The sequence below is a fragment of the Perca flavescens genome, chromosome 20 (genome assembly GCF_004354835.1).
Source record: "Perca flavescens isolate YP-PL-M2 chromosome 20, PFLA_1.0, whole genome shotgun sequence".
Classification (NCBI taxonomy): Eukaryota; Metazoa; Chordata; class Actinopteri; order Perciformes; family Percidae; genus Perca; species Perca flavescens.
The window spans coordinates 4,667,836-4,685,103 of record NC_041350.1 but is presented as its reverse complement, the minus strand read 5'-3'; the positions used below and the strand labels follow the sequence as shown (position 1 = coordinate 4,685,103).

Here is a 17,268-nt window from a genome sequence, read left to right as displayed (position 1 = left end):
GCAGTGTGATCATTCAGATGCTGGATTCACTCGCCTGTTCACATTAATACTGTTCACTGTCCTATAATGTGTGATTCTAAAGATAAAACAGGAAATTTGGATAGTAATGTTAATTTGTCCAATATCCTGTCTCTTTATACCTTCCCTTTTTGAGCCGCTTCGTCATGGTCATTTTTGAACAAAAGTGACTTAGAAACTGTTCAATATAAATTGATCACATACTCTATAGTCACTACTTGTGTGAGTGTGAATACCACTACATATATGTCCCAGTCTAAAATTGTGTTGTGTTTGTCAGATCCTGGTTCCGGAGCTGTGTGCCATCCACCCCATCCCTGCTTCCCTGTGGAGGAAAGCAGTGTGTCTGCCCAGCATCCTCTACCGCCTCCACTGCCTTCTGACTGCCGAGGAGCTCAGAGCCCAGACAGCCACTGAAGCTGGAGTGGGAGCCCAGACCCTTCCCCCTGACTTCAGGTCCCTGTTACATACACTACACAACATATGAGTTCAGTGTTTTATAAAAGTGAGTCCCTTTCAGTTATTCCATTTGCTGAATCAGAACTTTCCTTAAAGAAGGGAACAATGGCCTTACGCCATTATACCCTACTGTAACACAACACTACAATTGCGCACAGGTAATTCATGTGTAATCTCCCACAGTGTGAGAATGAAACGCATGCAGTATGCTGGTATGAGAGCTGGCGTGGTATTGATTTTTTTTTTTCTTCCTTACGGCACAAATTAGCCAAGCCATTCAAACCATCAGCTCCCACCGTGAGTTTATTATTTTTTTGTTTTTAGAGTGAGTGATTTGAGTGGAGCTGGGTAAAATCAGAGTTTAGCACGTAGCCAAATTGAGCAGAGCAGCTTTGAACGGGGTAGCGGTGATGATATTAATGGCGAGCCGAAAGCGGTCGCGGTGCTGTTGACGTTACACTTCCTCTTAGACAAGCAGTCACAACGGTGGTTTTTCTGCCCTGATGACTGACTGACAGGCTGAGCTTGCAAGGCAAGGCACTTTTATTAATGTTACGCTGAGTGAGCAGTTTTACCAGAATTTTTAAATTTTGATAACTGTTTTGATTCACAATTAAGGTGGAAAATAAAAGCTTTGTGTTTAATGTATTTTTGTTGATGTTGAAATTGAATTTTAAAACATATGGTATCGAAAAAAGTATCGTTAGGAATCTGTATCGAAACTGAGGTATCGAAATTGGTACCGGATCGAAAGATCCTGAAGGATACCCAGCCCTACATTCATATTTACATGAACACAATGACAGCTGCAAATTTGTAATGCAACTTTTACTCATATACTCTTATTTCTATTTATTTTTTTACAACCACAACTCCGTGTTTACAACCTCTCGAGTCTGTCACTACAACTTCACATATGTGCTCTCTCGCATCACAAAGTGGCGAATCTGCGCGCCTCGACATTTGGCGATAGATTGTCCGTCTGCGGCTGCAGGACTGGGAGCTCACCGCCGGTGTTTCAGTTTGACTGTTAAAAAGTGTTTGGCTAATTTAAAAGGTATTTATTTAGAAGCGGGCTGGCTGGTTAGTTGGCCAACGCTAGCATGCTACTCCACCTAGCTTCCGTGCTACATCAATAAGCCGGACAGAGTCGTCCCTCACCTGGCGATAGAAACCCTGCTCTCCCTGTTCTGTTGGCTCAGAGCTCCACACCAGGGTGGCTGTCACAGGTGGTGCATATTAGTTTAGTACTCTTAGTGGAATACACTCAAAGGATTTCCAAAGACAATGTGGTAGCAGTGCACATTTCTACAGAACATTCTGTTACTGCCTCAGTGAAACCATAGAGCTGGGCTTTTATTGACTGATTTTGCCAGTTTATCATTGTCAAAAAACAGAAGAAGATCAAGGTAGATCAAAACACGCCTGAACCACTGCTGACATGGAAAATTGATTTTATGTAAAAAAAAAAAAAAAAAATAATAAAAAAAGATGATTCAGCATTCTAATGTATCCCTGGTCTGTATGTTGCAGGTATCCAAACCTGGACTTTGGCTGGAAGAGATCCATCGATAGCAAAACGTTCATCTCCTGTCCCGACTCCTGCAGTGAGGATGGCGAGGGCGACTGCGAGCATCAAGAGACTCTCAGCCCTGAGCGGGGGCCCCTCGAGCCCGGAGAAGCCACATGCACGGGGAACCTAACCAACGGCACTGCCGTCGTCACCGACTGTGACGACGACGGCCGCCAAGACGAGCACCTTCACCAACGTGACAATTGCCAACGCTCCCAGCCCAGCTCCCCTGGGCTGCCGAGTCCCGAATCAATACAAACCACTACCTCAGTTCCTGCGCAGCCCTCTCACAGCTTGAAGAAGCCCAGCTCCAGTCCTCCACAGCCTAGCGATGAATGTACACCAGGGAGGCCCTCAGACCATGCAAATAAAGCTACCTCAGTCTGCAGCCGGGCAGCCACGACTCCCAATGCTCCCACAGCACCTTCTCCTCCCGATCTGGACGCTGTCCCCCAGCACAGAGCCCAGACGGGAGACTCCCCCAAAAGCCTGGGGCCCAACCCGGGCCTCATCCTGCAGGCCTTGACCCTATCCAACGCCAGCGACGGTTTCAACCTGGAGCGGCTGGAGATGCTCGGAGACTCTTTCCTCAAGCATGCCATCACCACATACCTGTTCTGTACCTACCCCGACGCTCACGAAGGACGACTTAGCTACATGCGGAGCAAGAAGGTGAGACGGTTCATGGCTTATCATAAGGACGATGGGGCGTCATAGGTGACATGAGAGTTGTGGTCACAATTGACAGTTTGAAGAGATTTTATTGCTTCTATGAATGCTGAAAGTTGTAGAAATATCTCTAAAAATATTACGATGTTGGCTTTTAAAGTGTTGCAGCAGGTGATTACAATAGGGGTAGAAAACATGCACACAGAGATGCAATATAAGATGCCATTACGATTTTGGGCTGCTAATGATCACAAAAACGGAGTATTCGAGGAAAAAGATTATTTTTGCACACACTTATTTTGTTTTGTGTAATAAATAAGAAAAACAAAGTTCAAACGGGAAAAGTATAAAGTGAAATTTCACAGTTCAAGGTGTTTTCACTGTTGATTTGTTTAGCTGCTTCACTGTAAATTTAAATTCAATAAATGCAACATCTTTCCAAAAAACAATGAGTAACCGTGTTAAATAATCGTGATTTCGGTATTGACCAAAATAATTCTGATCAGGATTTTTTCCCATAATCGAGCAATCCTAATATAAGACACCATTCAATAAATGACAATGTAAAAATATATTCCATTTCTTTTGTGGCCTTCATCAGCGGATGGAGTTTGCTCATGTGTCATGGAGATTCCATACTTGGGTTACATGATGACACTGAAACTGAAGCAAACTCCTTCCGCTCATGAATGCTCCAGAAAAAAATATTTAAATCAATTAATGACTGAAAAACTGAGAGATTTTCAACTTACTATCTATCTAAAATAGTTTTTTATCCACATGCTGAAGGACAAGCTTTGACATGTTGTGCATGTTCAGCTGACCTGCTGTGCACTGACTAGAAGACACTTAATGACCTAATTCTTTCCAGGAGCCTTCTTAAAAAATTACAGATTGATTCATATCAGTTTTTTTTCTAGGAATTCCTTGTAAACAAAATGGTGTGTTACCTACTAGTAAAGACATTGCTGTGGTACTGAACACTCAGATGGTTATTCAGCGAGGGGCATGCTGTTGTAACCAGATATGTAAACACAGATTGGTTACCACTCAGTTCTCATTAGTCTCAGATAGTATCCAAAAAACAATCGCACTTGACTGTTGAATTAAAGCAGACTTTTCCCATGTAACTGATGTGTGTCTGTAAAGGTTTCGTGTCTTTTGACTCATCCCTCTTCGGTCTGCCCATGTCCAGGTGAGCAACTGTAACCTGTACCGGCTGGGGAAGAAGAAAGGGCTCCCCAGCAGGATGGTGGTGTCCATCTTCGACCCCCCTGTTAACTGGCTGCCCCCTGGCTACGTGGTCAACCAGGACAAGAGCAGCACAGACAAACTGGATTCAGAGGAGGTCAGTGGGCTTCATTTGATGCAGAGTCAACACTTTAAACTCGCGGAGTGAGAACGCTTTTCTTTCTTCTTCAAAGGGCTGGATTAGGGTCTGGGCTTAACATAAGAATTAGCAGAGGTACAGTATGTGTAAGGGTTTGACCTAAGTTGAGCTGCAAAGATTAATCGATTAGTTGTCAACTATTATATCAATCGCCAACTATTTTTTAAAGTCTGTTTGAAATATTTTTTATGAAAGATATCAATTCTGGAAAATTCTCTTTCCAGCTTTACATTTACGTATACTTATACTTTTTTTTTCACTCCCCTGTGACATTAAACTGAATATCGTTTGAGTTGTGGACAAAACGAGACCTTTGAGGACCTCATCTTGGGCTTCTGGGAAACACAGATTGTCATTTTTCACCATTTTCTGACATTTTATAGACCAGACAGCTAATTGATTAAACGAGAAAATAATAAACAGAGTAATTGACAGTGAAAATAATTGTTGATTGCAGCCTTATACCTTAGATTTCAAAATGCTTGCACTCAGTGATAGTATATAAGTAGACAATGTAGTAATTTATATTCTTGTTAGTTCATTCATGCCTTCATTTCTGTCATGGATGTTGTCAGTGTTATGATGTTGTCAGGCCACTAGAGGGCAGGCTTCCACCTTGTCTGGCAACACACCATTTACATTAGTCTTTGACTCTAGACTCTACTCCTACATATAATATGAATGTATGTGAAAGTAAAACAATATGGAATGCTACTACACTAAGATAATCATAATATCTCTACGTAGCACTTAGGGCTGCACAATTAATCGCAATTTTATCGAAATCGCAATATGGCCTAGTGCAATATCCAAGTCTCAGGGGGGTGCGCAATATTTGTTAAAGGCTAAATATGTGTCACACCATTCTGAATGAAGTAGTGTGGTGCTGCAGAGACGTCCCAGCCTACAAATCTTATCCTACAGACTAAAGTAAATCTTGTTTTTTTTTTTGGGCGACCTCTGCTCACCCAGTAAGACCATGCGCCCCATGTAGGCTGAGATCTTTGCAGCAGACCAGATTAGAATCCGACCTACTGCTTTTTGCTGCGTGTCATCCCCCCCTCTCTCTCTCTCTCTTTCTCTCCCCCTTTCCTGTTTATCCACTGTCACTATTGAATAAAGGGAAAAGCCCACAAAAAATTAGCCCCAAAAAAAATTATCTTTGTATGCTACAGATCCTCGCAAAAATCACACTGTAATCATTTACAATCTAATTGCAATATCACTCAAAATAATCGCAATTAGATATTTTCCTCATATCATGCAGCCCTAGTAGCACTTGGTACAAAAAATAGAAGCTCAAGTGCATTAAGAAGAATTTAAAGCCCCCTCTGTCACTGTATGTCTTCAAATGCCCCGATTACAAGCTCAGCGAAGACAAAAGTCATCGGTCAAGAAACCCCTGAGTTGTATCTTAATTTCTCAGTCGAATCACTTTCTCTTTCCCTTTTTTGTTTGTGGTTTCACTGCTCACAGAGCAACACAGAATAACAGTACGGCAGGCTGTAAGCCTTTACAAACCAAGTCTAGTCTTCTTAAAGGCCCTGGACACGGTAATGTGGCTGATTGGACCTTTTCCAGGACTGTGTGGGTGTGGTTAGACTGAGTGATTGACATCTTCCTAAGTCCACTGTTAGTGTTGAACGTGTTAGGGCGGGACAAATTACACCTTTATCATTCTTATTGCTATAGAACTTTTTCACGGCAGACATGTTGACATGTCATAGTAGGAAAAGCACAGGTGTGTTCAAAACCATTAATGATGGCTGCATTCCACTCAGGAGAGGCCCTGGTATTAAACCATTACTGATGGCTGCATTCCACTTAGGAGAGGCCCTGGTATTAAACCATTAATGATGGCTGCATTCCACTTAGGAGACGCCCTGGTATTAAACCATTAATGATGGCTGCATTCCACTTAGGAGAGGTCCTGATATTAAACCATTAATGATGGCTGCATTCCACTTAGGAGAGGCCCTGATATTAAACCATTAATGATGGCTGCATTCCACTTAGGAGAGGCCCTGATATTAAACCATTAATGATGGCTGCATTCCACTTAGGAGAGGTCCTGATATTAAACCATTAATGATGGCTGCATTCCACTTAGGAGAGGCCCTGATATTAAACCATTAATGATGGCTGCATTCCACTTAGGAGAGGTCCTGGTATTGTACATGCTGACTCACTGAAATATCTTACTGGGACACTTGATGGAATTGAGCCATCGTTAAGGTTATCAATTTCAGCTGTCCTTTTCCTACTATGACAAGTCAAAATGTCTGCTGTGAAAAAGGTCTATAAGTTCCCATCAATCACCACCTTCAACCTAAACAGAGCCTAATCAGCCAGAATAACTATAAAACACCTGTGTGGGTTTTCAGAGGCTTTAAAATGACACCCACTTGTTTCAACTATGCTTGAACCAGACACTGATACAACCTCCTGATGCTCCTCTGATCGACTCTTGGGCTGACTTTGCCGTCAGCAGCCAATCGGGGCCTCCCTGTGGGCTGTTGCCCTGCTGGTGACTGTACTGTGACTGGGCAGAAAATGCTGAGTATTTTAGAAAACAAGAAATGTGTCTTGTGAACGCAATATCTCTAGAAGGGCGGGAGGGTATTTCTTTAAATTTGCCTCAAATGCCCACTTGGGCTCAAAACTGAGGATTGTAATTCGTGATGAAAGGTCACTGTGATCACTCATTTTTGGAACTCAAGAATGAATACACAAATTATAACAAAATTTCACTCAAATGTCTAATAAGATAAAATGATGAAGTGATGACATTTTGCATCAAAAAAGTCTTCATTGCGACATCATGTTGTTCTGGAAAAACACCTTTCTGGCCATTATTCAGTGCCTTTTGTAGTTTAAGAATAATTGGATTTCTGTGTTTCTATAAACGAGTATGTCTTCCCAACGGCGGCTGTGGCTCAGCAGTAGATCGGTCGCCTGCCAATCTGAAGGTTGGTGGTTCCCTGGCCCTGCATTCCCATGTTGAAGTGTCCATGGGCAAGACACTGAACCCCGAGCTGCTCGCGATGCTGCGCCATTGGAGTGTAAATGTGTGTGAATGTTTATCTGATGAGCAGGTGGCACCTTGTACTGCAGCCTCTGCCACCAGTGTATGAATGTGTGCGAATGATTCCTGTACAACGTAAAAGCGCTTTGAGTAGTCGTGAAGACTAGAAAAGCTCAATATAAATACACTTCATTTACATCTTTTATATTATAACTTAATTATTATTAGGACCATTCTTAAACACAACCAAAGAGACTTATCTTTAAGACAGTTCGATCCTCACACACCTGTTGAGACTCTGACAAGTAAGACCACTTGTCATTTTTACCACGTTAGTCAACTCATGTTGGAACTCGTACATCAGAAAGGTTCATTTAAATGGAGACACCTAAATACCTAAAAATGACTCTTCAGCTCGGTACTTAATCATGACTACTTATTTTTAATTCCCCTTTAACTCTGCTTTCCTTCCTGTTTTTGTCCATCGTCCAGGCCAAAGAGGAGCTTCTGGCCAACGGGCAGTCTGGAAACGACTCCGATGAGGACGACGAGGAGGAGGGTGAGGAGGCGGATGAGGACAGTGAGCTGATGCTGAAGGAAGAGCCAAAGGATGAAGTCAACATGGAGGACGATCTGGAGTATTACAAGGAGCACATCAAGTTCATAGACAACATGTTGTTGGGATCCGGCGCGTTTGGTAAGAAGATCTCCCTGAGCGGCTTCCCTCCCTCTCTCGCCCCGGCCGCCGCTTCCTCCCCCGCCATGGAGTCTCCATACGAGTGGAAGCCCCCCAAGAAGTCCCCCCATCCCACCGCCGCCCACTACCCCGCGGAGCCGGCACCCAGCGGGCCCTCCGCCGAGGAGTTTGACTACAGCTCGTGGGACGCCATGTGCTACCTGGATCCCAGCAAGGCCGGGGAGGAGGATGACTTCGTGGTGGGCTTTTGGAATCCGTCTGAGGAAAATTGCGGCGCGGAGCTCGGCAAGCAGTCGATCTCCTACGACCTGCACACGGAGCAGTGCATCGCTGACAAGAGCATTGCCGACTGCGTGGAGGCCCTGCTGGGCTGCTACTTGACCAGCTGTGGCGAGCGAGCGGCCCAGATGTTTCTCTGCTCGCTGGGCCTCAAGGTGAGCACGGACCTCCCACACTGTTCAGTCTCAAAATTGCACGATTCAGCAATGATACATTGGGTCTAGGGTTGGGTAGCGTTCTTCCACCCCCCACAATACCTTTGGTAAAACGATACTTTTAAAATGGTGCCGTAATTGATATGTTCAAAAAAGAAGCGGCATGAAAGTCGAACGATGAGCGCTGTGTAACCAGTAACGTAGCTCAAGCACGGCGTTCGTCGTTCGACTGGTTGCAACTGTTTTCCCAAGATGGCGCCTGCCTGTATACGTGAACGGTACTGTCTTTCTAATCTATCTTTTTAATAAACTGTCTGTGCACTTACAAAGTTCTCAATGCTTGTGTTTACATGTAGGGACCCTCATTATGCTACCGTGGAAGTGTGGAGCTATTTTGAGCCTTGTTAGTGGTATAGAAATAGGGATTTCTTTTTACTTTACCAGTGCCCCGAGGACTAGCGTTATAAGCTAATTAGCGGTTTGCGCTAAAACTGGTCACATTTGATTAGCATGAAAACATATCCCAGAGAATGGTTGACTCGGTACATCTTCTTATTAACCCCTAGGTTCATGTTGTGCCGGAATTGTCCTTTAAAGAACAGCTTTTACAAGGCCATATTGTCAAATTTCAATAATTTATGATAATAAATATAATAATTCATCGGCGCACCAGAGAGCAGATTTCAAGCATTTATGTGGCATCGAAATGAGGCAGAGAAATCTGCGTTGCCGTTCGGTTATAGCACCGGGTATTGGTGTCCAAGCCTACTTGGGTCAGCACCTAATGAGCATAATGAATGCAGATGGTTCACGTGCAAAGTATAGCACCCTTGAGCCACGGCGTAAGGCAGTAGGCTCGTATTGTAGAAACAGCTAGCAGTGCTACAGTGTGATGTTGCATTAAAGAGTCTGACTGCTGCTGGAATGATGGAAACGGGATGGTTAAAATACTACCAACAATTTCCTTAGTCTGAACGTTAAGTTGTCGACCTTCTAAATAGAGCTGGACAATATATCGATATTATATCGGTCTCGTCTTAGATTTTGGATATCATAATATCGTGATATGAGACTAGATATCGTCTTAGATTTTGGATATCGTAATATCGTGATATGGCATAAGTCTTTTCCTGGTTTTAAAGGCTGCATTACAGTGATGTCATTTTATGAACTTACCAGACTGATGTAACTGTTCTATTATTTGCCTTTAACCACTTAGTCATTGTATCCACATTATTGATGATTATTTATAAAAAATCTCATTGTGTAAATAGTTTGTGAAAGCACCAATAGTCAACACTACAATATCGTTGTGGAATCGATATTGAGGTGTTTGGTCAAAAATATCGTGATATTTGATGTTGTCCATATCGCCCAGCCCTACTTCTAAAGAGAGAGAGAGAGCTTTTTATAAAAAGCACATTGTTGGGAAGAAAGCTGTGGCCTGGACAGCAAGGCCCTGCGTGACAAGACAAGATTTTGACACCATTAGTAGGTTCCTACCAAGCATCGATCAGGCTCATAGGGTATTACAGGTATGTTTTGGTTTTTTGTGACAACAAGGTGTTACCGTTGGAGAGAGGGGCCCTGACCGGAGCAGTGGTGCAGAGCTGTCGGATCACCACCATCGACCTGTGCTACGGCTGGCTGAAGATCCCGCCGCGCTGCCTGCTGGACCATCCAGACGCAGAGCGAACTCTCAACCACCTCATCTCTGGCTTCGAGAACTTTGAAAAAAAGATCAACTACACATTTCAGAACAAGGCTTACCTTCTGCAAGCCTTCACCCACGCTTCCTACCATTACAACACCATCACAGGTCAGACTTCCCCTCACAGCATCCAGATACTTTTGGTATTGTTTACTCTACAGTTTCCGTAGTATTTACAGTAGGGTTTAGAATATTGTTTGGGAATTAGAAGTATCTTCTGGGGGAAAATATATTTGTTTTTGTTTAAAACTGTTGCTGGCAATGCATGTTGAGACATTGAGACATGTATGTTTATGTAGATTAAATACAAATGAATATAGAAGTGGCCAGAAACTGGGTAAACTGGTCTCTTTCCAGCCTTGAACGCTGCTCATCTCTGCACGTCTCTATTAGAAAGGCTAAATTCTAATTAATATCACAATGTAATCAAACACAATTATTAAATCGCCAAAGCAGCTCTTTGTTTTTTTATGCTATACAATCTAACCAACTAGAGGGTCGGAAAATACCTGTCCATGAATATATGCTGCAGCTCATCAAATTCATACAACTTATAGAAGCCAAGTCAATGAGAGTGAAATATCATGGCAGAATAACATGCTCAGTAGAGCTGAGGGAAACTGCAGAACTGTCTGGGGGCTGATCTCTACAGGTGACACCTTTTTTAGATTGCACTTGATTCCAGGGTTTCTGCGGGGTCTTAAAGTGTAAAGAACTCTAAAATTCCAAAATCAAAATTTTAGGCCTTAAAACGTCTTTAATTCGAGGAAGTATTGTGTTGTAGGTCTTAAATAATTTTAAACAGGTCTTAATATCCCTACCTCTAATGTTCATTGAAATGTGCCCGCAGCACTTAACAATGTTCTTTTTTAATTCTGTGGTGTTGGAGTTCTTTCTGTCGCTAGTCCAATTATAATTCGCTGTATTAAAGGTCCCATGGCATGACAATTTCACTTTATGAGGTTTTTTAACATTAATATGAGTTCCCCCAGCCTGTCTATGGTCCCCCAGTGGCTAGAAATGGTGATAGGTGTAAACTGAGCCCTGGGTATCCTGCTCTGCCTTTGAGAAAAGGAAAGCTCAGATGAGCCGTTTTGGAATCTGCTTGTTATGAGGTCATAACAAGCAAGGTTAATTCCCCTTTCTCTGCTTTGCCCGCCCAGAGAATTTGGCCAACCCATGAGAGAGAGACATCTTGGCTTTCAAACGAGAAAGGTGGTCAAGGCCACACCCCCACCCTCCACCTTGCCCCTCCCACTCTCCTTCTCAATAGCTTCAGACACAGAAATGGCACATCAAGGAAAGCTCATTGTGGGTCCTACTCTAGTGGCTGTAATTCTGCACCAAAGCTGAATTTCGGGAAAGAGACTTCAGATACAGTATTAGAGGTATCACTAAGGCCTATATAAAAGAGACTTCAGATACAGTATTAGGGGACCACTAAGGCCTATATAAAAGAGACTTCAGATACAGTATTAGAGGATCACTAAGGCCTCTATAAAAGAGACTTCAGATACAGTATTAGGGGACCACTAAGGCCTATATAAAAGAGACTTCAGATACAGTATTAGAGGATCACTAAGGCCTCTATAAAAGAGACTTCAGATACAGTATTAGGGGACCACTAAGGTCTATATAAAAGAGACTTCAGATACAGTATTAGGGGACCACTAAGGTCTATATAAGAGACTTCAGATACAGTATTAGGGGACCACTAAGGATTATAAAAGAGACTTCAGATACAGTATTAGGGGACCACTAAGGTCTATATAAAAGAGACTTCAGATACAGTATTAGAGGATCACTAAGGCCTCTATAAAAGAGACTTCAGATACAGTATTAGGGGACCACTAAGGTCTATATAAAAGCATCCAAAGAGCACCATGTCATGGGACCTTTAAGACTACAAATGAGACCAACATGCAACCTATATTCCAGCCAATCTAGACACCATGTCCTATAATGCCAATGAGGAAATCAGGGAATTGTTTCAGCCATTGTTTGACATCAGACTTTCTTTTTTTTCTTTTTTATGTTGCGTTATAGGGCTTAAATTTAATTCATAACAGTCTTAAAAAGTCTTACGTTTGACCTGGTGAAACCTGCAGAAACCCAGGATCCGTTGTCAGTGCTAGGATGTGCTCTGACTGTTAATTTTCCGTCCCCTTCAGATTGTTACCAGCGGCTGGAGTTCCTCGGCGATGCAATTCTAGACTACCTCATAACAAAGCACCTTTATGAAGACCCGCGGCAGCACTCTCCCGGCGTGCTGACCGACCTGCGCTCGGCACTCGTCAACAACACCATCTTTGCCTCTCTGGCCGTCAAGTACGACTACCACAAGTACTTCAAGGCCATCTCGCCCGAGCTTTTCCACGTCATCGACGACTTTGTGCAGTTTCAGCTGGAGAAGAACGAGATGCAAGGCATGGACTCCGAAGTGAGTCCTGTTTCTACAACAAAACACAGCGAGCACCCATACCGAACAACCAAGCCCTGTAGGAAGAAACCTAATCTTTGCTGTTGAGAAAATGCAGTTGGATTTAATTTTCCTGGAAATGGCTATCTTGGCACCAGATCCCCTCTCATTCTACTGGAGAGGTATACTTCTATGCCTTAGGGACAGCAGGCACATACACAAACCTACCAAAAATACAGCTGAAAGAAATAAAGACGTGCTGCAGTAATATGGCACTTTTCACTATTCATCAAACAAACTAACAATAACACGATGAAGCTGCTAACGTAGCAACTCTTACAGGTAGTGTCAGTTTTACATTAGCAGTCAGTGAAGAATGTCTAAAGGCTTATATTTAATAAAAAAAAGGTCTTAAGCCTGAGACACGCCAAGCTGATAATCGGCCATCGGACAGTCTGGCGAGGTCAGTGACTCGAGTCTGTTCGGTGTGTTCCGTGCCGTTGTCCGTCCGAGGGGCCGTCGGCCTTCATTTTGGCCGATTTGACATGTTGAATCAGCGGGGCGGTAGAGTTGGTGATTGGTAGAGTGCTAACCCGGAAACGGGGAGCGGGATGAGCGTGACTGGAGTCTCTCAAAATCTGACGAAAATCTTTTAAACTGACCTTTGTCATTTTAACCAGACAAAGTGGTTAGTCCTGGCTTAGACTGAGCAGCAGCTAACTGGATGTTTTCTGCACTGTGCTTTACTGTTTAAAGACAGGAGATGGGTGCCTGGTTGAGCGTCTTTTTTTGTATAGCTTCTAATCATTTTTAGCGTGCGCTACCACATACATTTAGATGATTTTTGTGTGTGTGTTAAAGTGCTCATATTATGCTTTTTGGCTTCTTCCCTTTCCTTTATTGTTATATCTCTTTTTTTGTGCATGTTATAGGTTTACAAAGTGAAAAAGTCCAAAGTCCCCCCCAAAGGGACTTACCATCTCCAACAGAAAACACTGTTCACAAACTGCTCCAAACAACTCTATTGTAGTCCAGCCTTTACTTCAGAGACAAACGTGGTCACTTTGTAACGCACGTTATAATGCTCACCTAGCTACTAGCGTGGCACGACCTCATACTCTGCTTCTGACTGGCTAGTAGTCCTTACCTAGCTACTGTCAGGGCACGCCCTCATACTCTGCTTCTGACTGAAAAGAGAAAAGAAAAGAGGAGCTGCAGCAATGTGCAGTACAACAAAACATATGGTGTTTTTTCTTGTTTGAAAACTAAACCATGTAAACCTATTCTGATATAACCTCTAAATACTCTAAAAACTATGAACCTGAAAATGAGCATAATATGAGCACTTTAAGATGGCATCAGCTAACAGCTTTGTGCGTGTTTTTGCAACCAGCTGCGGCGCTCTGAAGAAGACGAGGAGAAGGAGGAGGACATCGAGGTCCCTAAGGCCATGGGGGACATCTTTGAGTCGCTAGCCGGAGCAATTTACATGGACAGCAGAATGTCACTGGAGACGGTGTGGCAAGTGTATTATCCCATGATGAGGCCACTTATAGGTGAGGAAGAGTGAAAGCACATTTATTTAAGATAAAACTTTATTGTCTGGTCAAAAACATCTTTATGGTCACCCAACAAACATCTGACACGCCATTTCCATCATATATACACACACACACACATACACACACACACACACACACACACACACACACGTCCAAGTATACATTATGTATGTATTCCTTTGGGATTGTTGGGTGATTGCAAACATTGAGGAGTTTTGCCAGTTCTGTTGACGTGTTGTAGAACTGAAAGTCTGATGTTTCTGTTGTTTCTGATGTTCCCTCTCTATCCCCTCACCTCTTCCAGAGAAATTCTCTGCCAATGTGCCACGCTCTCCTGTGAGGGAGCTGCTGGAGATGGAACCAGAAACTGCCAAGTTCAGGTAGGAGATCACACCATGCTGTATACGATGGCTGCTTGTGCCATTACATTTGTCACATAGAATAGGCAGGCGTGAAAAGATGCACATGTGAAGCCATGTGTTGATTAAAACAAATTAGATTTGAAGTAAACATTGAATTTCATGTATTAAGCACAGTTTGAATGTAGAAACTGTTTATAAAGTTCAAACACAACAATAAATAAATAAATAATTAATATTAAAGGTGCAGTAGGTAAGACTTATAAAACTAACTTTCCATCGTATTTGCTGAAACTGACCCTATGTTCCAGTAGAGTATAAAGCAGGTCATTAAAAGAAATCCGGTTCCTCTGGCACCACCTGCAGCCTGTCCCTGTTCAGATGCACCAATCAGGGCCTACGTGTCAATCACTGTTTGTGCACATGGATTCATTCTCCCTTGTGGGGGGAGGGGCTTAGGAGACCGTTTTGGGCTTTAGCGGAAACGGGGATGGACTGAGAAGTTGACGATGTTCTAATTTTTTGGCTAAGTCCTGGATCTTCACAATCCTACCTACAGCACCTTTAATCAAAATAATCAGGATTATCATTGTAGCAATAATAACCGATAATCAAAATATATGTATAAACAGTATTCACATTTAAATTAGACCAAATGGAAAAAACACAAAGCAAGGTAGACATCTTACATTATAAAACCACAACATGAATTTTATAAACTTAGTAAAAATAACAGGATGTGCCATTATTGGTCGTAAAATCAGCCAGTCCCATTCAACTAAATCCAAATACTGTAAATTCCCCAAAAAAGAGTTAGAAATAAAGTGCGGCTGATAACAGACTGGACCTGTGCTCCACACATGAGCTCTGAGTTTCTCTTTTTTTCTTTTTTTTTTTTTACAGGAAAACATTCACTCATTTCCACTTTGCTTATACTTTCCAATCATTAGCTGAACTCAACACTTCCTCCAGAAACGTATTTCTGTCTGTAAACGACTGCATAAACAATTTGTGTTCTCATAAAAGAAAAGAAAACATTCAGCAGTAACGTAAATTATCAGAATAAAACCGTACAGAGTACAAACACTGATGGAATTAGTGCTGTGGAAATGCACTTTACACTGAATGTATCGAGACAAGCGGTAAATGTGGAGGAGTCTTTGAGTGTTCAGTAAATGGGCACATGGGGAAATGAGAAATAAAGGTCTGTCTCTAATATCAGCCTGTTTCAATTGAAGGGGATGTATGGGATCTACACTTAGTTAGTTTAAAGGACAATTCCGGCGCAAAATGAACCTAGGGGTTAATAACACATGGCTACCGAGTTGACTGTTCTCAGGGATATGCTTTCATGCTAACCGAATGTGACCAGTTTTAGCGCAAACTGCTACTTAGCTAGTTCTAATTAGCGTGCTAAGTTGATGCTTTCTCTGTGGAGTGCAGACTGATTTGCTGACCAAATCGCAGCCATTGCAATTAGGAAATCGTGATATTATTGCAAATGCAATTAATCGTTCGGCCCTAGTGTCGAGCCTCTTAGTGTTTTAAAAAAAAAATTTAAACCACTAAGAAGGCTTTTTGAGCCTAGCATAAAAGGGCCCCTAGCACTCCCATTCAAAAGGCCATTTGACCGAAAAAACGGAAATGCGGTAAATCTTGAAAGTGGCGATTCCGTCCTAAACGTAAGTTTGACTCTGGTACATTCAAGAAAAGACCTTAGGTTGCATTTTGGCGAGAGTTACGCTGTATGTTAGTTAGTCTTATTTGATTTCTGTGTCTTCTGTGTCATGCCAAACATTTGGCCCATCCCGTATGGGATTACAAGACCCCACGAGCCTATTGACCGGACATCTTCCGGTCACATAATGCAAATCATGTAGAGAAATACATGAATAACAGAAAACAAAAACAAGAAATATATAGCTGTGAAATAAATGAATACAAAAAGCAAATATGAAATAAAAACGACAAACCATATATACAAACAAATATCTAAAAATCATCTTGGTAAAGAGCTTCTTTTCTCTTCTAACTGGCTCGTTTCTATTTTTCACAATTCTCCAATTGACACCCTGTCGTTACCTTCTGGTCTGTGTGCAGCCCTGCAGAGAGAACGTACGACGGGAAGGTCCGGGTGACGGTGGAGGTCGTCGGTAAGGGCAAGTTTAAAGGAGTCGGCCGCAGCTACCGGATCGCCAAGTCGGCGGCGGCGCGGCGAGCGCTGCGCAGCCTCAAAGCCAATCAACCTCAGGTCCAAAACAACTGAGCTCCTTCCTTCCAAGCTCTCAGCATTAGCACCTAAAGCTACTGACGCTAATGGAGGGAAAAGAAGAAGAAGAAGAGAAAAAAAAAAAAACGACATCGGGCTTCACAGCAAAGCGCGGCGCTCGCCTGCGACGGCACATCCAAGGCTGCCAGGGAACACGGTGTGGAGACGCAACAAGAGAAGCAGACTGATCTCACAACAGATTTCACATCAGATCTTTTTTTATTTTATTTTTTTTTGCGCAAACACAATCTTTGCTTTCCCTCTCTGCTTTGTGTAATCACATGAGTTCTTTATTAACGTTTAGCAAAGTATAAAAAAAAGGTCAGGTTGCAATGTCTATTCCTCACCGTTTTTTTTTTTTTTTTTTTTGGTTAACCTCTATGTCAATGAGATGAGGCTTATGCTTATTGTGTAGTATTAGATTGTACATAGTTCAATCAAAATGATGTAGGAAGATATAAAAAAAAAAAAAAAAGAAAAACTCCTCAGCCTGTGCACTAGTGCCAGTCAGTTTGAAAGCGTTTTTGAAAACGCTCAACGGCAGACATGGCTAACAGATACCACTGGAGCAAAAACCTGGTGGCACTTCTGTCTGAAATCTGTCTTGAAATGGTATTCTTAATCATTTTTGCACTTATTCCATTAGGGTCTGTTACCTTGAGAATTGTGTGGTCACATTGACA

General features: G+C 42.5%; 1 protein-coding gene across 1 annotated transcript in view; it reads left to right on the top strand.

Moving 5' to 3' along the window:
- Positions 1-16,906, top strand: part of dicer1 (dicer 1, ribonuclease type III) — a 51,623-nt gene extending 34,717 nt beyond the window's left edge. The window contains exons 22-30 of the mRNA XM_028566408.1: positions 299-474; positions 2,011-2,722; positions 3,915-4,067; positions 7,627-8,265; positions 9,829-10,084; positions 12,148-12,416; positions 13,789-13,951; positions 14,262-14,337; positions 16,417-16,906. Of these exons, the coding sequence (XP_028422209.1) occupies positions 299-474; positions 2,011-2,722; positions 3,915-4,067; positions 7,627-8,265; positions 9,829-10,084; positions 12,148-12,416; positions 13,789-13,951; positions 14,262-14,337; positions 16,417-16,582 (2,610 nt within the window). The 3' untranslated portion in view covers positions 16,583-16,906. The remainder of the gene's footprint in view (positions 1-298; positions 475-2,010; positions 2,723-3,914; positions 4,068-7,626; positions 8,266-9,828; positions 10,085-12,147; positions 12,417-13,788; positions 13,952-14,261; positions 14,338-16,416) is intronic.
- Positions 16,907-17,268: the final 362 nt, after the last annotated feature.